This window comes from Heteronotia binoei, chromosome 3 (genome assembly GCF_032191835.1).
Source record: "Heteronotia binoei isolate CCM8104 ecotype False Entrance Well chromosome 3, APGP_CSIRO_Hbin_v1, whole genome shotgun sequence".
Classification (NCBI taxonomy): domain Eukaryota; kingdom Metazoa; phylum Chordata; class Lepidosauria; order Squamata; family Gekkonidae; genus Heteronotia; species Heteronotia binoei.
In genome coordinates this window covers 26,292,963-26,313,701 of record NC_083225.1, presented here as the reverse complement: position 1 = coordinate 26,313,701, position 20,739 = coordinate 26,292,963, and the positions used below count along the sequence as shown (strand labels likewise).

Below are 20,739 nucleotides of genomic sequence, written 5' to 3'. Positions count from 1 at the left end.
TAATATTTCTACATCACATCAATGAAATATAGTAACAACATTAGTAATACATGAATATAGACAACCACTGAGCACAAGAAGAATTTCTCAAAACAAATACCGTACACTTACACAATAAAGTGCTGAGTGCAATAAGGTGCTTGTATAATAATAATTTTAGAAAGTTAATTCCCAGAAGACTCCATAAGTCCACCTCCGTTGGGGTCTTCTGGGAATGAACTTTCTAAAATTATTATTATACAAGCACCTTATTGCACTCGGCACTTATGGAGTCTTCAGTGCCAAAAGCATCCAGTGAAAAAAAAAAGGTGCCCCCATCCTTCATTATTTCCAGTGGGGGGGAAGGCATTTAAAAGGTGTGCAGTCCCTTTAAATGTGATGGCCAGAACTCTTTTTGGAGTTCAGTTATGCTTGTCACAACCTTGCTCCTGGCTCCATCCCCGATGTCTCCAGATATTTCTTGAATTGGACCTGGCAACCCTGATTCGGTGACTTACCTGAAATTTCCAGATCTCCCATCTGCACATTGACAAGGCCTAGACCTGCTTATCTCCAGCAAGGCTGCTTTATGATGCGTAGGGTTGCCAGCTCCAGGTTGGGAAATGCCTAGAGATTTGGAGGTGAAGCCTAGAGAGGAGACCTCAGTGTGATACAGTGCCATACAGCCCACCCCTCCAAAGCATCCATTTTCTCCAGGGGAACTTGATCTCTGTAGTCTGAGGATCCCTTGTAATTCCAGGGGATCCCCAGGTCCCACCTAGAGGCTGGGATGATGTGGTAATTTTCTCTGAGGATTTCTGGTTATCTGAACATGCCATCCAACTTTGTTGCCTGAAGTATTAAGGAAGCCAAGGGCACAAAAAGGGCTGCACATTTTTTCTAAGAACTATCACCAGGGCTTTTGGGGGGCAGGAGCTCACAGGAGCAGAGCTTCACCTGGGCTGGCCAGGGCTCCGGCTGGCACGCTGAGGAAGGCATCTTTAAACGCCTCCCCGAGGGCTTCAGTTTTCCCCACCATGCCCCCTCAGGCATGCTAGAGAAGGCATGGGGAACTTCTGCTGGGCTTTTTCTACAAAAAAAGCTCTGACTGTTGCTCATAACTTCCATGGACAAAGGGCAGTTCTATGTCAGTTATCACAGCTCTCCAACTTAGGGGGCAATTTTAGTGTAAATAGATACTTGCACCACAGTTTTGTTCTCAAGGGGCATGCAGCTTAGGATCAGCACAGCTGAATGGTCAATAAATTGTTCACTTGTGTTTGAATATATGTTCTCGGCTGTGCATGCAAATTCTCACACTGGTTTTCTGCAGCGTCCCCACCCACCCACCCCCTGCTGCCACTCCCCTTCCCCACCTGCTGTTCCCTATGTTCTTTAACAATCTATGTTCTTAAACAACATAATTATGTTCTTAAGAACATAATGGGAGCATGCTGGATCAGACTGGTGGTCCATCTAGTCAAGCATCTTGTGTCACCCAGCAGCCCATCAACTGCCCTGGAGGGCCAACAAACAGGGCCTAGAAACTGAGGCCCTTCTGCGTCGCTGCCTCCCACTGATATTCATGGCCTCTGTACATGGATGCTCCCTTCAGTTACCATGGCTGGTAGCCACGATTGAATCTCTCCTCCATGAATCTGTCTAACCCCCTTTTAAAGCTATCTATACTTGTGGCCACCACTACCTCTGGTGGCACTGATTAGTCATCAACTAAAGAAGGATTTCCATTTAAGTACAGAGAATATTTACATTACTGAGTGACTTATGGATAGGAGGTATCTCTCTCTGTCCTTTAGGGCAAGCCAGAAACAAACAGGTCAATATAAAGGGGCAATGAGCAAGAGGAAAGGACAGAAGTCACAAAATGTGATTTTTCTGAATTTAATCTCAGTTTCTGAACATTTGGAGCCAAGAAGCATAAGAACAGGGTTGAGGAGGGAAGAGCAAAAAAGAAATGCGTTGATCCAAAAGCAAAAGTATTTCTCTGTGGCTCCGTGAAACAATGGTTGTGAAGAGACCAGACTGATGAAGGGACAAGGAACGAAACCGTAATTTGACCTAGGAGTGTGGTCCCCTTTCTCTCTCCAGTGGAATTTTTTTTATTCATTAGTAGCAGCACGGAAGACAGCAGGTCACAGAGACGTGCACAGGAAGTCATATTTCCCCCATATATGGAGTTGTGTGGACTTTTTCAGCGTTATACTTCTTCCGTGATTGCATTTTGTAACCAGCTGTTATTCTGGGAGCATCACTGTATGTTGTTTTTGTCACTAAAATATGTTTGTATACACTTTGGTGTGATAATAAGTATATTTCTGGTTTTGCATATTAGGCCACACCCCCTGGCAACAAGCCAGATGGAACTGCATTCCTGTGGGTTCCTGCTCAAAAAACACCCTGGAAAAAGGTTTGCAAGTAATCCACTGGAACAAAACAAAAGCCCCATAATATTACATACACAGAAAAAGATGGCTATACAGAAAAGTGATATTGTAACAAAATGAAACACTGTATTGAAGTAACAACTGTTAATACAAGTCTTGGCCTGCTACTCTATATTTTGAAACAAACAATTTATTATCAATATTATTAACAAAAAACACTAGATGCCAGATTTTAACAACAATTGGCAAAATTATAATAGGGGGTTGATGTTACAGCAAAAGAAGAAGATGATGATGATATCCACTCGGTTTACAATCTCCTATGTCTTCTCCCCCCACAACAGACACCCTGTGAGGTGAGCAGGGCTGAGAGGACTCTCACTGCAGCTGCCCTTTCAAGGACAACTCCTGTGAGAGCTATGGCTGACCCAAGGCCATTCCAGCAGGTGCAAGCGGAGGAGTGGGGAATCAAACCTGGTTCTCCCAGATAAGAGTCCACGCACTTAACCACTACACCAAACTGGCTCTTTGGACTATCCATTTCATTTGCCTTCTTCAGGCTGTAGTACATTAGGTAAAGCCTTGAATTCAATAATGGAATACCCAGTATTTCCTTCAAATTTATCCTTCGACACTCTCCAGCTTTTACAATTGTTGCATAGACAGTTGGCAGTTGCAGCCTCAGAGATCAACAGTCTTCCACTAGCGGTTACGCTTTGTCAGATTCAAAATGTCTCTGTGCAACTGTTAAAATCTGGCATCTAGTGTTTTTTGTTAATAATATTGATAATAAATTGTTCGTTTCAAAATATAGAGTAGCAAGCCAAGACTTGTATTAACAATTGTTACTTCAATACAGTTTTTCATTTTGTTACATAATATTTCCGTAGTCTCTTGAGAACTACATTTCTTTTCCGTAGTCTTTTGAGAACTACAGCTGATTCATCTCTTTCATTTCCCACACGTTTCCCAGTGAATTCCCTGTATCATCCATGAGGTTATCTCGTTTTATCTTCAAATGGCCCTGAGAGATTGATTACACTGAAAGAGTCGGGGATCTGATTACGATGGACAGGTGCTCCTCTGAGAACAAAACAGCAGGCATTTCCCATGGAAGGCAATAGCTGGGGCTCAGTTCACATCACACCTTTTAATACGATCAAACAAACTGATACGGAAATTTGTGCAAGCTTTTGAGCTCAGCAGAACACTTTGTCAGACTGATTAGTACAGAATTTTAAAAGAGAAAAGGATGGAAAGCGGGGTATTTTTAATTGCGTATAATCATACATTAACAAAAACACAACAAAAAGCCATACCCCAAAAGGCAAATGAGGAAGGAAGGAAGGAAGGAAGGAAGGAAGGAAGGAAGGAAGGAAGGAAGGAAGGAAGGAAGGAAGAAAGAAAGAAAGAAAGAAAGAAAGAAAGAAAGAAAGAAAGAAAGAAAGAAAGAAAGAAAGAAAGAAAGAAAGAAAGAAAGATTTACACTTATTTTCATACATTTGGTTTTGCAGCTTTAACAAGATGTTACTACAGCTCCACCACATGCCTACTAATTTGTCAAATTACTGTTAAGCTTTCCATAGCTTCCCAGTATCGAGTGGAGGATGAAGAGTTGTTGAGTGTTGATTATCAAAATATATAAATGGATTCCAGGTGGCATCACGAAAGCATCACTCATTTCATTTTGCACTAATCTAATCTGATTGGTTGATTTTACTCACTGCTATTTTTAAAATTTTGATTAATGATTTGTGTGCTAATTACTTTCTTCCAAAGCTACTTTTGGATCAAGTATTAGATTTATTTTAAAATTTTCATTAATCTCATCATATATCAACTCCCCAACCTCAAAATTTTTAGGCAGCTCTACCCAAGGCTTTTTTTTTAGAAAAAGCCCAGCAGGAACTCATTTGCATATTAGGCCACACCCCCTGATACCAAGCCAGCCTGAACTGTGTTCCTGCTTTAAAAAATCCTTGGCTCTACCACATATGAAAGTAGGTACCAATATTATGGCATCCTCAATACTAGTCTAAAATGTTTTATAGATATATTTAAGTTTTACTAGTATAAAGCACCACGTGTATAATAGTTCCAAGGAGTTTTCTCTTGACATCAATTGATTTAAAGGAAGGCGTCTTCCAGACTGCCTCCTTAAACTTCAGCTTCTGATCAAGTCCCTTTCCCAATCACAATGCAGAGGACTCATATCTTGTATTAACACTAATATAATTAATAATTTTATTATTATTACCATTACTATTATCACTACTGAGTCACAGCTGACTTATGGTGACCCCATGGGGTTTTCAGGGCAAGAAATGTTCAAAAGCAGCTTGCCATCACCTGCCTCTGTGTAGAGGTTCTGGTATTCCTTCCCCACCCCCTTTGGTATTTGTGCGTGTGTGTGTGTGAGAGAGAGAGAGGGGGGGGGGGAGAGAGAGAGAGAGAGAGAGGCTGAATAAAATTTGTCTCTGCCCTCCTGGTACTTCAAAGAGGTCTTCCATCCAAGTACTTGCCAGAGTTGGTCCTGCTTAGCTTCTGAGATCTGACAAGATTAGGTCACATTTACGTCTTGCGGCTCTCAAACATCTGCTGTTTATTCATTGTGGCTCTTACATGAAGCAAGTTTGGCCAAGTTTGGTATATTGATATATCAATATAAGCATGCACAGAAAATAAAAAGGGAAGGTGCTGTGACAACACTGATGACAACAGCGCCCTCTCTTGGAAATCCTTATTATTTAGGGCATGTGCAGAAGAAAATAAACTGACCCTCACAACCGTGAAAATGCAAAAGGGCAGAAGAACTGTGCCCAGTCTGACTCCAGGGCTTGTGAGTTGACTTCCAAGAAAATCAGGAGTAGGCCAAGCATGCAGACAAGCCTGGTCAAACTTTGGACTTCTCAGCAATTACAGGTGTTAATTAGTTTTAACAAAACTAGGGAGCTTGTCAATGATTGATATTCTGAGATTGGTCTCTGTACTTTCCTTGATCACTTGTGAATTTTACATAATTACAACTCTCCAGATATTCCCTGCATTTCATAGCCCACTAATTCTATTGTTTATTAAAAAAAAAAAAGCTAAGAAGAAGAAGAAAAAGAAGAATTGCAGATTTATACCCCGCCCTTCTCTCTGAATCAGAGTCTCAAAGCGGCTTACAGTCTCCTATATCTTCTTCCCACACAACAGACACCCTATGAGGTGGGTGGGGCTGAGAGAGCTCTCCCAGAAGCTGCCCTTTTAAGGACAACTCCTATGAGAGCTATGGCTGACCTAAGGCCATTCTAGCAGCTGCAAGTGGAGGAGTGGGGAATCAAACCCGGTTCTTCCAGATAAGAGTCCATGCACTTAACCATTACACCAAACAGCTTCATATAGAATTGTCTACTTAGTGAAAACAGCTACAGAAATCCCACCAAGTGAGCCTTAATCCATGAAAATTTATCCTGGAATAAAATTTTGTTAGACATTAAGGAGCCGCTAGCCAGGGCTTTTTTTGTAGCAGGAACTCCTTTGCATATTAGGCCACACACCCCGGATGTAGCTAATCCTCCTGCAATTTACTGTAGGCCCTGTAAGAAAATCCCTGTAAGCTCCAGGAGGATTGGCTACATCAGGGTGTGTGGCCTAATATGCAAAGGAGTTCCTGCTATTAAAAAAGCCCTGCCCCTAGCCATCTCTGAACGCCTCTTTCCTTGAAAACCTTATTGTGTCACCGTAAATTAGCTGCAACTTGCTGGCAGTTTCCACCCACCACCAGAGGACACCCTCTGGAATCATCACTACAGAAGGCAACCAAGGTATGGTGACACAGCATATACACCTTGGGCGTGGTCAGACGACACTTTGCTCCGTTGTTGTTGCTTCTCCCCAACGGATTTAAAGTGCTCGTCCAGACATCTGCATCTGTCCTTCGTTCCCCTCTCATTGCCTGCCCAGCCTCACCCCCCACTTTCTGGATAAACACCCAATAAACTTCCAGCATCTGATCTCTCTGTAGCGGACTTGAGCCCTTTAGAGGCACCAAAGCCTGTAGTGTGACCGCCCTCCTGATTGTTGCTTCCACCAAACAGACTTAGAGCTTTCTGGAAAAGGACTTCAATTATCAAAGTTGACCATGTGGTGCTGTCATAAGAGCGGGTTACAGAGAGACACTCCTCATAAGTGTACTACGTGGTCAGCTTCTAACATTTTCTTGGGATGTTCCCATGCCTTTCAATTAGGTTACCAACATCTGCTTCACTTCATATAGTAATCTGGTTTCTTCTAAAAGAGGAGGAAGATGGTTTTATAGCTCACCCTTCACTATCCGTTAAGAGTCACGGAGTGGCTTACAATCACCTTCCTTTCCTCTCCTCAAAACAGACACCCTGTGAGACACATGGGGCTGAGCAAGTTCTGAGAGAACTGCAACTGACCCGAAGTCTCCCAGTTGGCTTTATGTGGGGGAATGGGGAATCAAACTGGTTCTCCAGATTAGAGTGTGCTGTTCTTAACCACGACACCCAGGGCTTTTTTTGTAGCAGGAACTCCTTTGTATATTAGGCCGAGGTGCAATTCTAGCAGGAGCTCCATTGCATAATAGGCCACACACCCCTGATGTAGCCAATCCTCCAATAGCTTACAAAAAAGAGCTTTGTCAGCTCTTGGAAGATTGGCTACATCAGGGGGTGTAGCCTAATATGCAATGGAGCTCAAGCTAGAATTCCACCCCTGATATTAGGCCACACACGCCTGATGCAGCCAATCCTCCTGGAGCTTACAGTAGACCCTGTACTAAGAGCCCTGTGAGCTCTTCGAAGGTTGGCTACATCAGGGGTGTGTGACTTAATATGCAAAGGAGTTCCTGCTACAAAAAGATCCCTGACTACACCAAATGTTCTGTATCATCCCACAGCTAGAGACACATACCCTTCTAGTTTTCCAGGGGCTCATATGTCCCTAGCTCTGTATTAGATGCCAACTTTGAGGTTAGTAACACGAAAAGTCATTACACAAGCCTGAATGGCTGCCTTGTCTCCTTACACAAAAATACTTTTTCACCCACTATGCCAGTCCCCTCCCCCCACTCCCATGCCTCAGTTGGCTCCTTGTTTAAGGAAGGTGCAAATAGGTTAGCACATTAGGTTTTAACTTTGAAACCAATGACTGATTCACTTTCTCCTCCCACTTCTGAGCTTTCAGTGTGTTGGTTGAGAGTTGCGATGCTGGAAGGGGGGCGGGGGATGACGCTTCACCTTTCCTCCTGGAGCATTTTTTCACTGTGAAAAAATTCATTCTCCACTGAAGAAGAAGAAGATGATATTGGATTTATATCCCGCCCTCCACTCTGAAGAGTCTCAGAGTGGTTCACAATCTCCTTTACCTTCCTCCCCCACAACAGACACCCTGTGAGGTGGGTGGGGCTGGAGAGGGCTCTCACAGCAGCTGCTCTTTCAAGGACAACCTCTGCCAGAGCTATGGCTGACCCAAGGCCATGCTAGCAGGTGCAAGTGGAGGAGTGGGGAATCAAACCCGGTTCTCCCAGATAAGAGTCCGCACACCACTACACCAAACTGCCCCCCCCCCCCCAAACTGGTGCTCATACCTTTCATTCACTCAGGGCTTTTTTTTGTAGCAGGAACGCATAAGAACATAAGAGAGGCCATGTTGGATCAGGCCAATGGCCCATCAAGTCCAACACTCTGTGTCAAACAGTGGCCAAAAAAAATTTATATATATATACACACTGTGGCTAATAGCCACTGATGGACCTCTGCTCCATATTTTTATCTAACCCCCTCTTGAAGCTGGCTATGCTTGTAGCCGCCACCACCTCCTGTGGCAGTGAATTCCACATGTTAATCACCCTTTGGGTGAAGAAGTACTTCCTTTTATCCATTTTAACCTGACTGCTCAGCAATTTCATCGAATGCCTACGAGTTCCTGTATTGTGAGAAAGGGAGAAAAGTACTTCTTTCTCTACTTTCTCCATCCCATGCATTATCTTGTAAACCTCTATCATGTCACCCCGTAGTCAACGTTTCTCCAAGCTAAAGAGCCCCAAGCGTTTTAACCTTTCTTCATAGGGAAAGTGTTCCAACCCTTTAATCATTCTAGTTGCCCTTTTCTGCACTTTTTCCAATGCTATAATATCCTTTTTGAGGTATGGGGACCAGAATTGTACGCAGTATTCCAAATGAGACCGCACCATCGATTTATACAGGGGCATTATGATACTGGCTGATTTGTTTTCAATTCCCTTCTTAATAATTCCCAGCATGGCGTTGGCCTTTTTTATTGCAATCGCTCACTGTCTTGACATTTTCAGTGAGTTATCTACCATGACCCCAAGATCTCTCTCTCTTGGTCAGTCTCTGCCAGTTCACAGCCCATCAACTTGTATTTGTAGCTGGGATTTTTGTCCCCTATGTGCATTACTTTGCACTTGGCCACATTGAACCTCATCTGCCACGTTGACGCCCACTCACCCAGCCTCAACAGATCCCTTTGGAGTGCCTCACAATCCTCTCTGTTTCTCACCACCCTGAACAATTTAGTGTCATCTGCAAACTTGGCCACTTCACTGCTTACTCCCAACTCCAAAGCATTCATGAACAAGTTAAAGAGCATGGGACCCAGTACTGAGCCCTGCGGCACCCCACTGCTTACCGTCCTCCACTGCAAAGACTGCCCATTTATACTCACTCTCTGCTTCCTATTAATTAGCCAGTTTTTGATCCACAAGAGGACCTGTCCTTTTATTCCATGACTCTCAAGCTTACTAAGGAGCCTTTGATGAGGAATGTCACGGAACCGGCCCAATTCTGCCTTCAGACCAGGTCCCGTCAACTCCCCATTGAGTCGGCAACTCCTGGAGGGAGCTATTTCTCCTTCGGCCACTTGGGCTCGCTGCCACCACCTGCTCAGTCTAGGGGTTCAGATTGAGAGGAACAGGACTCCCAATCCCCCTCTCCAGCTCTGAGGCCAGGCCTCAAGGTCCTCTGCCACCCTGTGCTTGGGTATCACAGAGACCACAGAACTTCTTCGGGGAACTCCTGGAGGATTGGCACCTTATCCAACTGCATGCCTTCCCCCTTCCCCGGGGCCTCCTTCATAAAGCAGCGTGGTCTAAGCGGTTGGGGATCTATGTGATACAGAGTTTGACTGCCAGCATTCAAAACAGTAAAAATGTTTAATAAGAAGAGAAAGAAAAATAAAAACAAAAACAGTTACATGTAAAAGTTTAGCACAGCACCTGAACAGCAACAAGCAGGACAAATAAAAGGTGGATTTAAACGCATCCTCTCGTCCCTGGTGTAAACTTGATCTACCTTGTGAATTACTTACTCGGTCTGACTGCCTGGGGTCCTCCTCCTCCTGAGTAGGCCTCTCCCACAGTCAGGAGCCCACAGACTCACAACCTCTCTCTTTGAGGGCCAGCTGCAAACTGCCCTTTTCCTGCCTAATTCAAATAAAAAAACCAAAAGAACTTCCTGCCCCTCTAGGAGGCTTTCCCCCTAGAGTTGCTGGTTTAACTCCAGAAGGGAGGAGGGAATGAGGGGAAGTCTAAAGAACTTCCTGCCCCTCTAGGAGGCTTTCCCCCTAGAGTTGATGGTTTAACTCCAGAAGGGAGGGGGGGAGTGAAGGGAAGGCTAGGCCACACAGCCTGCCTAGTAGTTTCATGTTCCCCTCCAACCAAGCACCAACATTAACCAAGATGGCGTTTCTCCACAAGGAACTTTATCAAAAGCTTTCTGGAAGTCAAGGTAAACAACATCTATTGGGTCTCTTTTGTCCACATGTTTGTTCAGCCCCTCAAAGAAATGTAACAGGTTAGTGAGGCAAGATCTTCCCTTATAGAACCTATGCTGAGTCTTTCTCAATAACTCGTGTTCATCAATGTGCCTACTCATTCTGTCCTTGATAATGGTTTCTACCAACTTTCCCGGTATTGAAGTCAGACTGACTGGCCTGTAATTTCCCAGATCTCCTCTGGAACCCTTTTTAAAGATGGGGGTGACATTTGCTACCTTCCAGTCCTCAGGAACGGAGGCAGATTTCAATGAAAGATTACAGATTTTTGTCAGAAGATCCACAAGTTCAACCTTGAGTTCTTTCAGAACTCTTGGATGTATGCCATCCGGACCTGGTGGCTTATTAGTTTTTAATTCATCTATCAGTTGTAGGACCTCCTCTCTTGTCACCTCAAGCTGACTCAGGTCTTTCAACACCCCTTCCAAAATAAGTGGTTCTGGAGTGGGCAAACACTTCTCATCTTCCACAGTGAAGACAGAGGCAAAAAATGCATTCAGCTTCTCAGCCATTTCCCTATCTTCCTTCAATAATCCTTTTACCCCTTGGTCATCCAAGGGCCCCACTGCCTCCCTGACTGGTTTCCTGCTTCTAATATATTTGAAGAAATTTTTATTGTTGGTCTTTATGTTTTTGCAATATGCTCCTCATAGTCCCTTTTTGCCTGCTTGATCACAGTCTTGCATTTGATTTGCCACAGCCTATGTTCCCTTTTATTAATCTCATTTGGACTAGCTTTCCACCGCTTAAAGGAGTGCTTCTTACCTTTTACAGCTTCCATTACTTTGTTTGTTAACCATGCATGCCTTTTCTTATACCTGTTTGTGCCTTTCCTAACTTGTGGTATATATTTTATCTGAGCTTCTAGGATTGTAGTTTTAAATAGCCTCCAAGCTTCCCCAAGGGTTTTGACTGTATTTACCTTTCCTTTCAGTTTCCTCTTCACATGCCTCCTCATCTCAAAGAATTTACCCCTTTTAAAGTTAAACGTGGTTGTGCTGGTCTTTTGGGGCAACTCTCTATTTATACAAATGGTGAAATCAATAACATTATGGTCACTGCTCCTAAGGGGTGCGATCACTTTTACATCTCTCATCAAGCCTTGAGCATTACTTAGGGCCAAATCCAGGATCGCCTCACCCCTGGTAGGTTCTGTGACCATCTGCTCCATAGCACAGTCATTGAGAGCATCAAGAAACTCAATCTCTTTCTCTCGACCAGAACACATATTGACCCAATCAATCTGCGGGTAGTTAAAATCACCTATTACAACACAGTTTTTACGTTTAGCCACTATCTTTAATCCTTCCATCATATTATAATCGTCCTCTATCTTTTGATTTGGTGGGCGATAACAAACTCCCATAGTTAAATTTCCTTTGGGGCCCTCTATTTCGACCCAAAGCATTTCTAGAAGGGAATCTAATTCTCTGGCCTCAGTCTTACTGGACTGTATACCCTCTCTGACATACAGAGCCACCCCACCTCCAACCCTTCCCTCCCTATCCTTCCGATATAACTTTCTATATCCAGGAATTACCATGTCCCACTGATTCTCCTCATTCCACCAAGTTTCTGAAATTCCCACAATGTCTATGTTTTCTCCCAACACTAAGCATTCCAAGTCACCAATTTTACTTCAAACACTTCTAGCATTTGTATACAAACATCTATAACTTCCCAGGCAAGCTAGGCCCGCAACCTTCCTCCTGCCGCCTCGAGACTTTGGCAGACAGTCCATACTGTTTGTCACCATCTCAGTGGACAATTCTGATCCATTTCCCTTTGCATATTAGTCACACACCCCAGATGTAGCCAATCCTCCAGGATCTTACAGGGCTCTTCTTACAGGGCCTTCTGTAAGCTCTTGGGGATTGGCTACATCAGAGGGGTATGGCCTAATATGCAAAGGAGTTCCTGCTACCAAAAAAGCTCTGCATTCGCTCCTTGGGATGGATGGAGGGCACATATGATCAATTTCCAGAGAAGAAAGGGTTAGAAGTCCCTCCCACTAATGTGTTTCTTGCAACCTACAGAGACACAACTTTTTTTGAGAGAGAGATTTTAAAAGGAGAAACAACACACATTTCATTATCATATGTTTTTGAGCCACCAGGGAAATGGAATGCAAGAATATGAGGCCCATGTTGCTGGATCAGATTCAAGAATCTGACCCAGAATCTGAACAATTCTATTGGCTCTTCCCCTTGCTTCTGACTTCTCGCCCTGCTCTGCTTTTCTTTTAATTTAGATTGTGGGCCCCCTGTTTATTGGACTCAGATAATGATCACTACAAAGGATCGACACATTAATGCGGAAGCCGCTTTCAATGATTGCATATGGTAGCTATTTTTATGAAGAGAGTCATTCATGTGCTGAGGATTTTTCTACAGCTGATCCCTGTGGTGAGCCACAGTTTGTCATATGATGGTGGAAAGTGACGTCAAGTCACAGTTGACTTATGGCAACCCCTTATGGCAGGGATGTCAAGCATGCAGCCTGGGGGCCGAATGAGTCCCCCGGAGTGCTCCTATCAGGACCCCAAGCAACTGGCTCTTGTCTGCTTCCTTCTCCCTCTCTCTTGCTTCCTTCTGCATAACAGCTTGCTTTGCAAAGGCTTGCTAAATCGCACAGGAACTACCTCTATTTTCTCCATTGGCTGAGGCTCCTCCCTTGGGGAGGAAGGGGAAGAGAACTTGCTTTGCCAGGCTCTCTCAATCGCACTGCAGAGCTACTGAGCCAAGACTCTCTTCCTTCTATTGGCTGAAGATCCTCCCTCTCCTGGTACCCTAGGGAAGGAAGGATAGAGCCAGAGCTTCTTTTGCCCAGTTCCCTGGATCCCTTGGGAGAAATACAAAGCACCTTTAAGACCAATTATATGTTTTTAAGACCAAATATGTTTTAAGCATATTTTATTTTAAGGTTTTTTTTAAAAAAAATCTTCAATTGTGTTTGTGTCTTTTATAAAATTTATATCTCTGCTATCTAATCTTAAAAAGGTACACACATTGCCTGGCCTAACAAGGCCCGGCTCAACAAAGTCCCATTTATGTCTGATCCGGCCCTCATAACAAATGAGTTTGACATCCTCCTGCCGCTCTGGTCAGGGCCATTTGCCACATATAGCAAGAGCCATAGGGTGGGCCGACGTGATGGCATCAGCCGCAAATTGTTCTCCTACAGCAAGACAATTATTTGTGTTTTAATAATCACATGCAGCCAGGGCTTTTTTTGTAGCCGGAACTCCTTTGCGTATTAGGCCACACACACACACGATGTAGCCAATCCTCCTGGAGCTTACACTAGGCCCTGTAAGAAGAGCCCTGTAAGGTCTTCGAGGATTGGCTACATCAGAGGGGTGTGTGACCTAATATGCAAAGGAGCTCCTACTACAGAAAAAGCCCTGCATGCGGCCATTTTGGATCAGGTCCCCATCATGACTCTGGCATTCCTTGGTGGTCTCCCATCCAAATACTAGCCAGGGCTGATCCTGCTTAGCTTCTAAGGTCTGATGAGATCGGGCTAGCCGTGCTATTCAGATCACGGCAGACCTTCAATGAGTCCCATCTAAAAGCATAACAAATTTCATCACGGCAGGGTTTTTTTAAAGACAGAAAAAGAATTCTGTGAAGTCTGATGGATGCCGGAATGCAGCCCTGAATCACATCTGAAAATTTCAGCCCCCCCTATTAAATGGATTCAAACCGAATTTTGCTAAAGTCAAATACGCTGTGCAACTTGGACTCTGCACTTATTTTCTAGCTATGAGGTCTGTCGTGTTTGAGATTAACTGAAAATTAAGCATTAACTTCATAACAGATGTCCAAAAGAGAAAATAATATGAACATCGAGCTTTGCCAAAAGAGAAAATGATACAAACATCTAGCGCTGCAAATCAATAATCTGATGTTGGTATCGACTGCTATTGCTAATCATTTCCTGTCCGTATTGGCTGCCCTTTGTCACCACCTAACTAGCAGGCTGACAGCTTTGGGTGCCCGCCAAACATGACAGAAAACAAAATTTACATCCATATTAACGTTTGGTGGCGCTTGTTAACATGCAATTTGCTAATGTTGTACTAGGCAGCAAACAGCATCCCGCACTGACGCAAAAAGCCACTGAAGGATTCCGTGCCACCCGGAGAACATGCTAGGGACGCAGATCATAGGGTTCGTCTTCAGTTTTTGTGGCATTGCAGCGATTATTGCAGCCGTGGCCTCGAATGAATGGAGAGTGACTAGCAGAGCTTCGTCGGTGATAACAGCAACGTGGGTCTTCCAGGGTCTCTGGATGGATTGTGCGGGGAACGCGCTAGGGGCTTTCCACTGTAGACCTCATCTCACTATCTTCAAAACAGAAGGTAAGTCAAAGGGAAACTTGCAGCAGTCAGTGCAGCAGCTGAGAAGCTGTATCTAAGTGTAGACCTTGTGGGCTAAGGAACAAATGTAGCTTTGTGGATCTTTTTCAATATATTTTTTAGCTTTGTTACAAGACCCCCACATATGATAGAAAGCTGTGTCTTGCATTTCCAACATCTGGTATTGCGGCTCATGTTTGCTTTTGCAATTTCTTTGGGCGTGATGTACCATCAGAAAAACATTTTGTGCCAATTCTCTCTCTTAGCATGTGAGATTCAATGAACTTGATTTCTTTTGTCCATAAGTTTTCCCATTGGGTCATAGGGATATTCGAACAAATGTAGCTTTGATGCTATTTAGAGGTATGTACCAAAGCTAAGTATATTTATTTAGATCGCTGGAGAGGGACCAAGATTGGTGGGGTGTTAGCTTCTACTCTGAGTCCTACCTGCTACTTCTTTCTCCTTTACCTTCTGCTACCACCACTGTGGCATATTTATTCTATACAGGGGTGGAATTCTAGCTGGAGCTGATTTGCATATTAGGCCACTCACCCCTGATGCAGCCAATCCTCCAAGAGCTTACAAGCCTCTTTTTTTGGTAAGCTCCAAGAGGATTGGCTACCTCAGGGGTGTGTGGCCTAATATGCAAAGGAGCTCCTGCTAGAATTCTACCCCCGATTCTGTACATGAGTGTATAGAATGAAACAGTCTGCTCCTCCTCTGTGTCATTTAGTTGGTCTGATTGGGTGGAGCTCTTGTTCAGTTTCCAGTTTTGGATGTTAGCTGAAGTGTTGGTTGTTGGGGTTGTCTCTTTGCAAATATATGGCTGATGTTTCGAGCCAGCTTGTCTTTGCTGAATGGAACTGAGACCTGAGTGAGTACTCTAACCTGAAAATCTGCAGCCAAAAGGTGACATTACAACTACTATTCCTCCTGCCTCCCCACCTATGAATGTCACCATGTTTTCATCCAAACGTTTGTATACACCTAATGCTTTAATGTAAGAATGGACATTATACTTAACCACCATGGTACCGCCCATAGGGGCATCATTGTTGTGTTTATTAATATACGGTGGGCATTTTACCAAGTGCCTAAATATGTATTGAGCTCAAAAATGGCAGTCAGCCTGCCAACAAACTGTAACACAGACAGCAGGAGCAGGTAGGCAGAATGAAGATGTCAGACGAGGGGGGAAATAGCTGTGAAGCACATGCCTCTCAGAGGTTTAGACGCTCCTGTCTAAAGGACGAACAAAGCCAGTTTGTATATTCTATGCATCTTTCCCACATTGGCATGCAAATCCCTTTTCAAGAGAACGCGGCACTACTGAACTTTATATTCCTGCACCTGCCGGTTAACCTCTGCCCCCCTCCATCGTGGTGGGCTACACAGGAACAGAAGTGTGGGCCATGGTTACTGCACCCTCACCCCCTTCCTTGAGAGCTCACCCTTGACACTGGGCTCAGTGTCTCGAGGATTACCCCTCCGGGGAAAGTCTAGGACTGGAGCACACAGGGATATCTGGCTTTAAACCATTCCAAAACAGTAGGTCAGAAGAGAAGGGAAACCACCAGGAAAACTGTATGGAAGCTAGAATCTCCATTCCTTAAATTATTCCAACACTACCAGAGAATTTATTCACATCCAAGTTCCTCGAAGGACAGAATGTCGATTTGCAATAAAAGATTACATTGAGTGTATATTAGGTAACGTAGAGAGGGGACACAAAGCTAGTGATGCCCACAGGAAAAGGAAAGGTCCCCTGTGCAAGCACCAGTCGTATCCGAATCTGGGGTGATGCTGCTTTCACAAAGTTTTCACAGCAGACCTTTTTACGGGGTGGTTTGCCATTGCCTTCCCCGGTCATTATACTTTCCCCCCAACAAGCTGGATACTTATTTTACGGACCTTGGAAGGATGGAAGGCTGAGTCAACCTGGAGCCTGCTACCTGAACCACCTTCTGCTGGAATCGAACTCAGGTCGTGAGCAGAGGGCTCCAACTGCAGTACTGCAGCTTTACCACTCTGTGCCACAGGGCACACAGATCCAGCTACAAACAGAGTGTATTATGTCTTAGAGCAGGGGTGTCAAACTCATGTGCTATGAGGACCAGAACGGACGTAAATGAGACCTTGTCAAGCCAGGCCAAGAGTGTCGTAAAATGTAATGCCAGGTAGCAGAAATATAAACTTTATAAAGGACGGAGACAAACACAATGAAAGCTTTTTAAACTTATATATGATGTTTAAAAGATTAGCATTCTTGCAATATTTTGCTTATTTAACAGTCACTGATAACTGACACCTCTTGCTCTGAATTATTGCATCACAATCTGGAGACAATGTCTGTGCTGTAGCAAGCTTAACTATGCTGTTCAGGTGTAGTTCAGGGGTCTGTCTGTAAGCTGCAAACCCACTTTTGATTTATTGACATCCATTACAAAAATCTCCTGGTCAATGCTTTGAGCCTAAGACCCAGAGGAAAACATGAAATGGCTGGGCATTGTGAGCTTTTGTACATAAACTGCTTCATGTGCTGATCAGCCAATGGAGAAAATAGAGCCGGTAGCAGCAAATTAGAGCATGTGTGGATCCATGTTGTAAAGAGTAGAGCTGTGGCTCCATGTAACATCGGGAGAAAGAGGCTGAGGAAGAACTATTGAAACCGTGAGGAGTCCTTTTAAAAGCAGTTCCTTATTCTCTCCACACCATCATGAGTGGAACACTAAGAAATTAAAGACTTCACCCACATCTTCACTAAGTCCTATTTGAAGAGGCTATCGTTCTTTGTGACTGTTGAGAGACTTTGTGGGGGAAATTTCAAGAATGTTCAATGTTCCTTAGTTCTGTTTTTGTTTAATCTCACTAAATACGCATATTTACATGCTTTGCGTGAAAGTTTCATTGCTTCCAGTGGTTATCTCATATTGTTTAATGGAGAAAAGAGAGTCTTTGCTCTGTAGCTCCTGTGTCATTGAGCAAGCCTGGCAAAACAAGCTGTGATGCAGAAGGAAACAAGAAAAAGAGAAGGAAGCAGATGACAGTGAGGTGCTCACGGGCCTCTGGGGACCTGATCCAGCCCTCAGGCCAAACATTTGACACCCCTGTCTTAGAATGTACCACAGTATCCACTCCGATACACAGTAGTTCCTAGAAAACATGCAGCTATCTTTCTTTGAACCAGCCAATGAGGAAAGGCTAAAAACTATCCCCTCAAGGTCTGGCCCAGGTCAAATGTAACAGGTGTCCAGCTGAGTTGCTCCAAGTCATTTTTAAAGAAACCTGACACACACACACACACACACGGAAGCTGAATCGAATGCATTGGCCACATGCTGTCGCATGCTCACAAGACATTTTGCAGGCTAAGTCATTCTCATCCACCATGATTTGGACTCTCAGTTCTGCAGTTCAGCCTCAGAACATTACCAGAACACGGTCTAGAGTAGTTCAGCTGGCTTCCAGTTGCCCACAGATGTGGACAAATGTTTTGGTGGAGACCAGCTGAGCCAATCAATACAAACCTGGCCATGCCGGGTAGATTAAGTCTACTAGAAGGGGAAGGGGGATGTAGGGAATCAACTGTGTGGATCCAGGAACTAACAAATGAATCTTTAAGGGAGGGAAATGCTGAATGCCATGAAAGAGGCAGTGGTGAAGTCCTTCCTGTAAAAGCCTTCCTTGGACTCAAAAGAACCGAACAATTATCACCTAGAAACAAATACCCCACATAGGAGCATACCTGAAGCTACCTTAGGCTGTATCAGACCCATTAAGGTTTGTAGACATTTGTTTATTTATTTAATATTTATTTATTATTTACTTTTGCTGATTTCTAGTCCACCCTTTCCCAGGTCGGGCTCAGGGCGGATTACAACATAATAAAATAGTTAAAATCACATCATAAGACAATTAATTTTAAGCAGTTAAAACCATTAAAATGAAATAAGGCAGCGTCGGTGTACAAATATGTACATTCTTCACAGATTGTTTATTATTACTTTAGTTTTCTATCCCACCCTCTTCCACAAGCAGACTCAGGGTGGCTAACAGTCAGTTCAAAAACAATTTATGATTGTAATTTAAAACAATAAAATAACAATTAAAATGCATTTCATGGTGCTGCTCAAAACTTCAGTATAGGCGGGATCATAGCTTGGTGTAGCCAGTTTGGCGTAGTGGTTAAGTGTGCGGACTCTTATCTGGGAGAACCGGATTTGATTTCCCACTCCTCCACTTACACCTGCTGGAATGGCCTTGGGTTAGCCATAGCTCTCTCAGGAGCTGTCCTTGAAAGGGCAGCTGCTGTGAGAGCCCTCTCAGCCCCACCCACCTCATAGGGTTGTTGTGGGGGAAGAAGATATAGGAGATTGTAAGCCACTCTGAGTCTCTGATTCAGAGAGAAGGGCGAGGTATAAATCTACAGTCTTCTTTCTTCTGGCAGTGATCCTGTAGTGTCTTCTCAGACAGGCAACGGTTCTCAGGGGTCTCAGGCAAAGGTCTTTTATATCACCTACAGCCCAGTCCTTTAGATGTGAATGCCAGGAATTGAACCTGGGACCTTCTGCACACCAAGCAGATGCTCTGTCACTGAGCCATGGGCCTTCCCCATTCCGTGCCTCGGCCTCAGGCAAGAAGTGATTGGATCCTCTTCCATGACAGTAGGGTCTACTTTATTATCTTCAAAGCACCACTGATAGCAATTTTGGCCTTTTCCCTACTAAGGATTCCAAAGTGTAAGCAACCTTAATACATGCGTCAGACAGATAACCAGAAACATCGCTGTTTAGAACTATTCCTGATTTATTTACTCTTTACCATGCATTTTCCACTAACATCTAGCAGTGCAACAAATGTTTCTGGAGCCGCAGGACAGCATACTATACAAACTTTAGACTGCCCTGTTTGTAAATCCTCGGATAAACAAGACTGACAGGCGCTCCAGTTCAGGCAGCCGCACGCGGAAGTGACATTTAGGAAGACTAATTTTAACTGCTCCATGCAAGGGTTTGTGCAGGATAGAATAACCTATGTTATTCCATGTGAAACTAAATACTGAATAGTAACCCAGCATTTTTAAAAACAGTTTATAATTGCGAGGATTAAAAGAAAAGAAGATTCTCTACAGTTAAGCCTGTCCTGTTTTAGGTATGCCACATACTTGAGTATTTTTTAACTTATTTTATAGAATTCATCTTATACATGTCAGAAGGGCTTTTCTGGAAGGAAAAGCCCAGCAGGAACTCCTTTGCGTATTAGGCCACATCCCCCAATGTCACCATTTTTAGGCACAAGGCTTTTTTGTAGAAAAAGCCCACCAGGGACTCCTTTGCATATTAGGCCACACAGCCCTGACACCAAGCCGGCTGGAGCTGCATTCCTGTGTGTTCCTGCTCAAAAAAAAAGCCCTGCGCGTCAGTTGAAGCTGACTTATGGGAACTCCATGGGGTTTCCAAGCCAAGGCAAGTGGTTTGCCTTTGCCTGCCTCTATATAGCAATCCTGGACTTCCATGGTGGTCTCCCATCCAAGTACTGACCAGGGCTTCCCTACTTAACTTCCGAGATCTAATGAGATCAGGCTAATCTGGGCCATCCAGACAGACTGCATTTATTGCCCGTGACACTCTCACCATCACTCTTCAATTCTGACATGTTTCTTGACTATGCTGTTTTCCAATACAACCAATGGTATCTAAAACCAAACCTGGGCCAATTTCCCACTCACCCTACCCTACTCTCACATTCCTCTTTTCAGCGCGGCGTCCTTCTGATTTCCCACTATCTGCCCCGGGGCTTCAGCCTGCATCAGCATTTTTGCACGGCAAAGAGAAACCGCTAAAAACCAGTTTCTCCTTGCCGAACAAAAACATCAATCTTTGCTGAAGCCCTGGGGCAGATAGTGGGAAATCGGAAGGATGCCACGCTGAAAAGAGGAGCGTCAGAGCGGCATAGGGTGAGTGGGAAATCGATCCTGTTGTTCTTTCAATTTGTTAATTGTACTATTTTGGCATAGATTCTGACTTGGTACTAATCACTGCCCACCAGCTATATGTAACTCTGCTCACTGTACCCCCATTTCATCATCTGATGAAGTATGTATACACATGAAAGCTTACATTCCGAATAAAATTTTGTTGGTCTTAAAGGTGCTACTGGACACCGACTTTGCTCTATTGCTTCAGGGTG

At 44.0% G+C, this 20,739-nt stretch overlaps 1 protein-coding gene across 1 annotated transcript in view; it reads left to right on the top strand.

Annotated features, from left to right (window-relative positions):
* Nucleotides 1-14,325: 14,325 nt before the first annotated feature.
* Nucleotides 14,326-20,739, top strand: part of CLDN10 (claudin 10) — a 105,966-nt gene continuing 99,552 nt past the window's right edge. Inside the window, exon 1 of the mRNA XM_060233615.1 lies at nucleotides 14,326-14,550. Within this exon, the coding sequence (XP_060089598.1) occupies nucleotides 14,337-14,550 (214 nt within the window). The 5' untranslated portion in view covers nucleotides 14,326-14,336. The remainder of the gene's footprint in view (nucleotides 14,551-20,739) is intronic.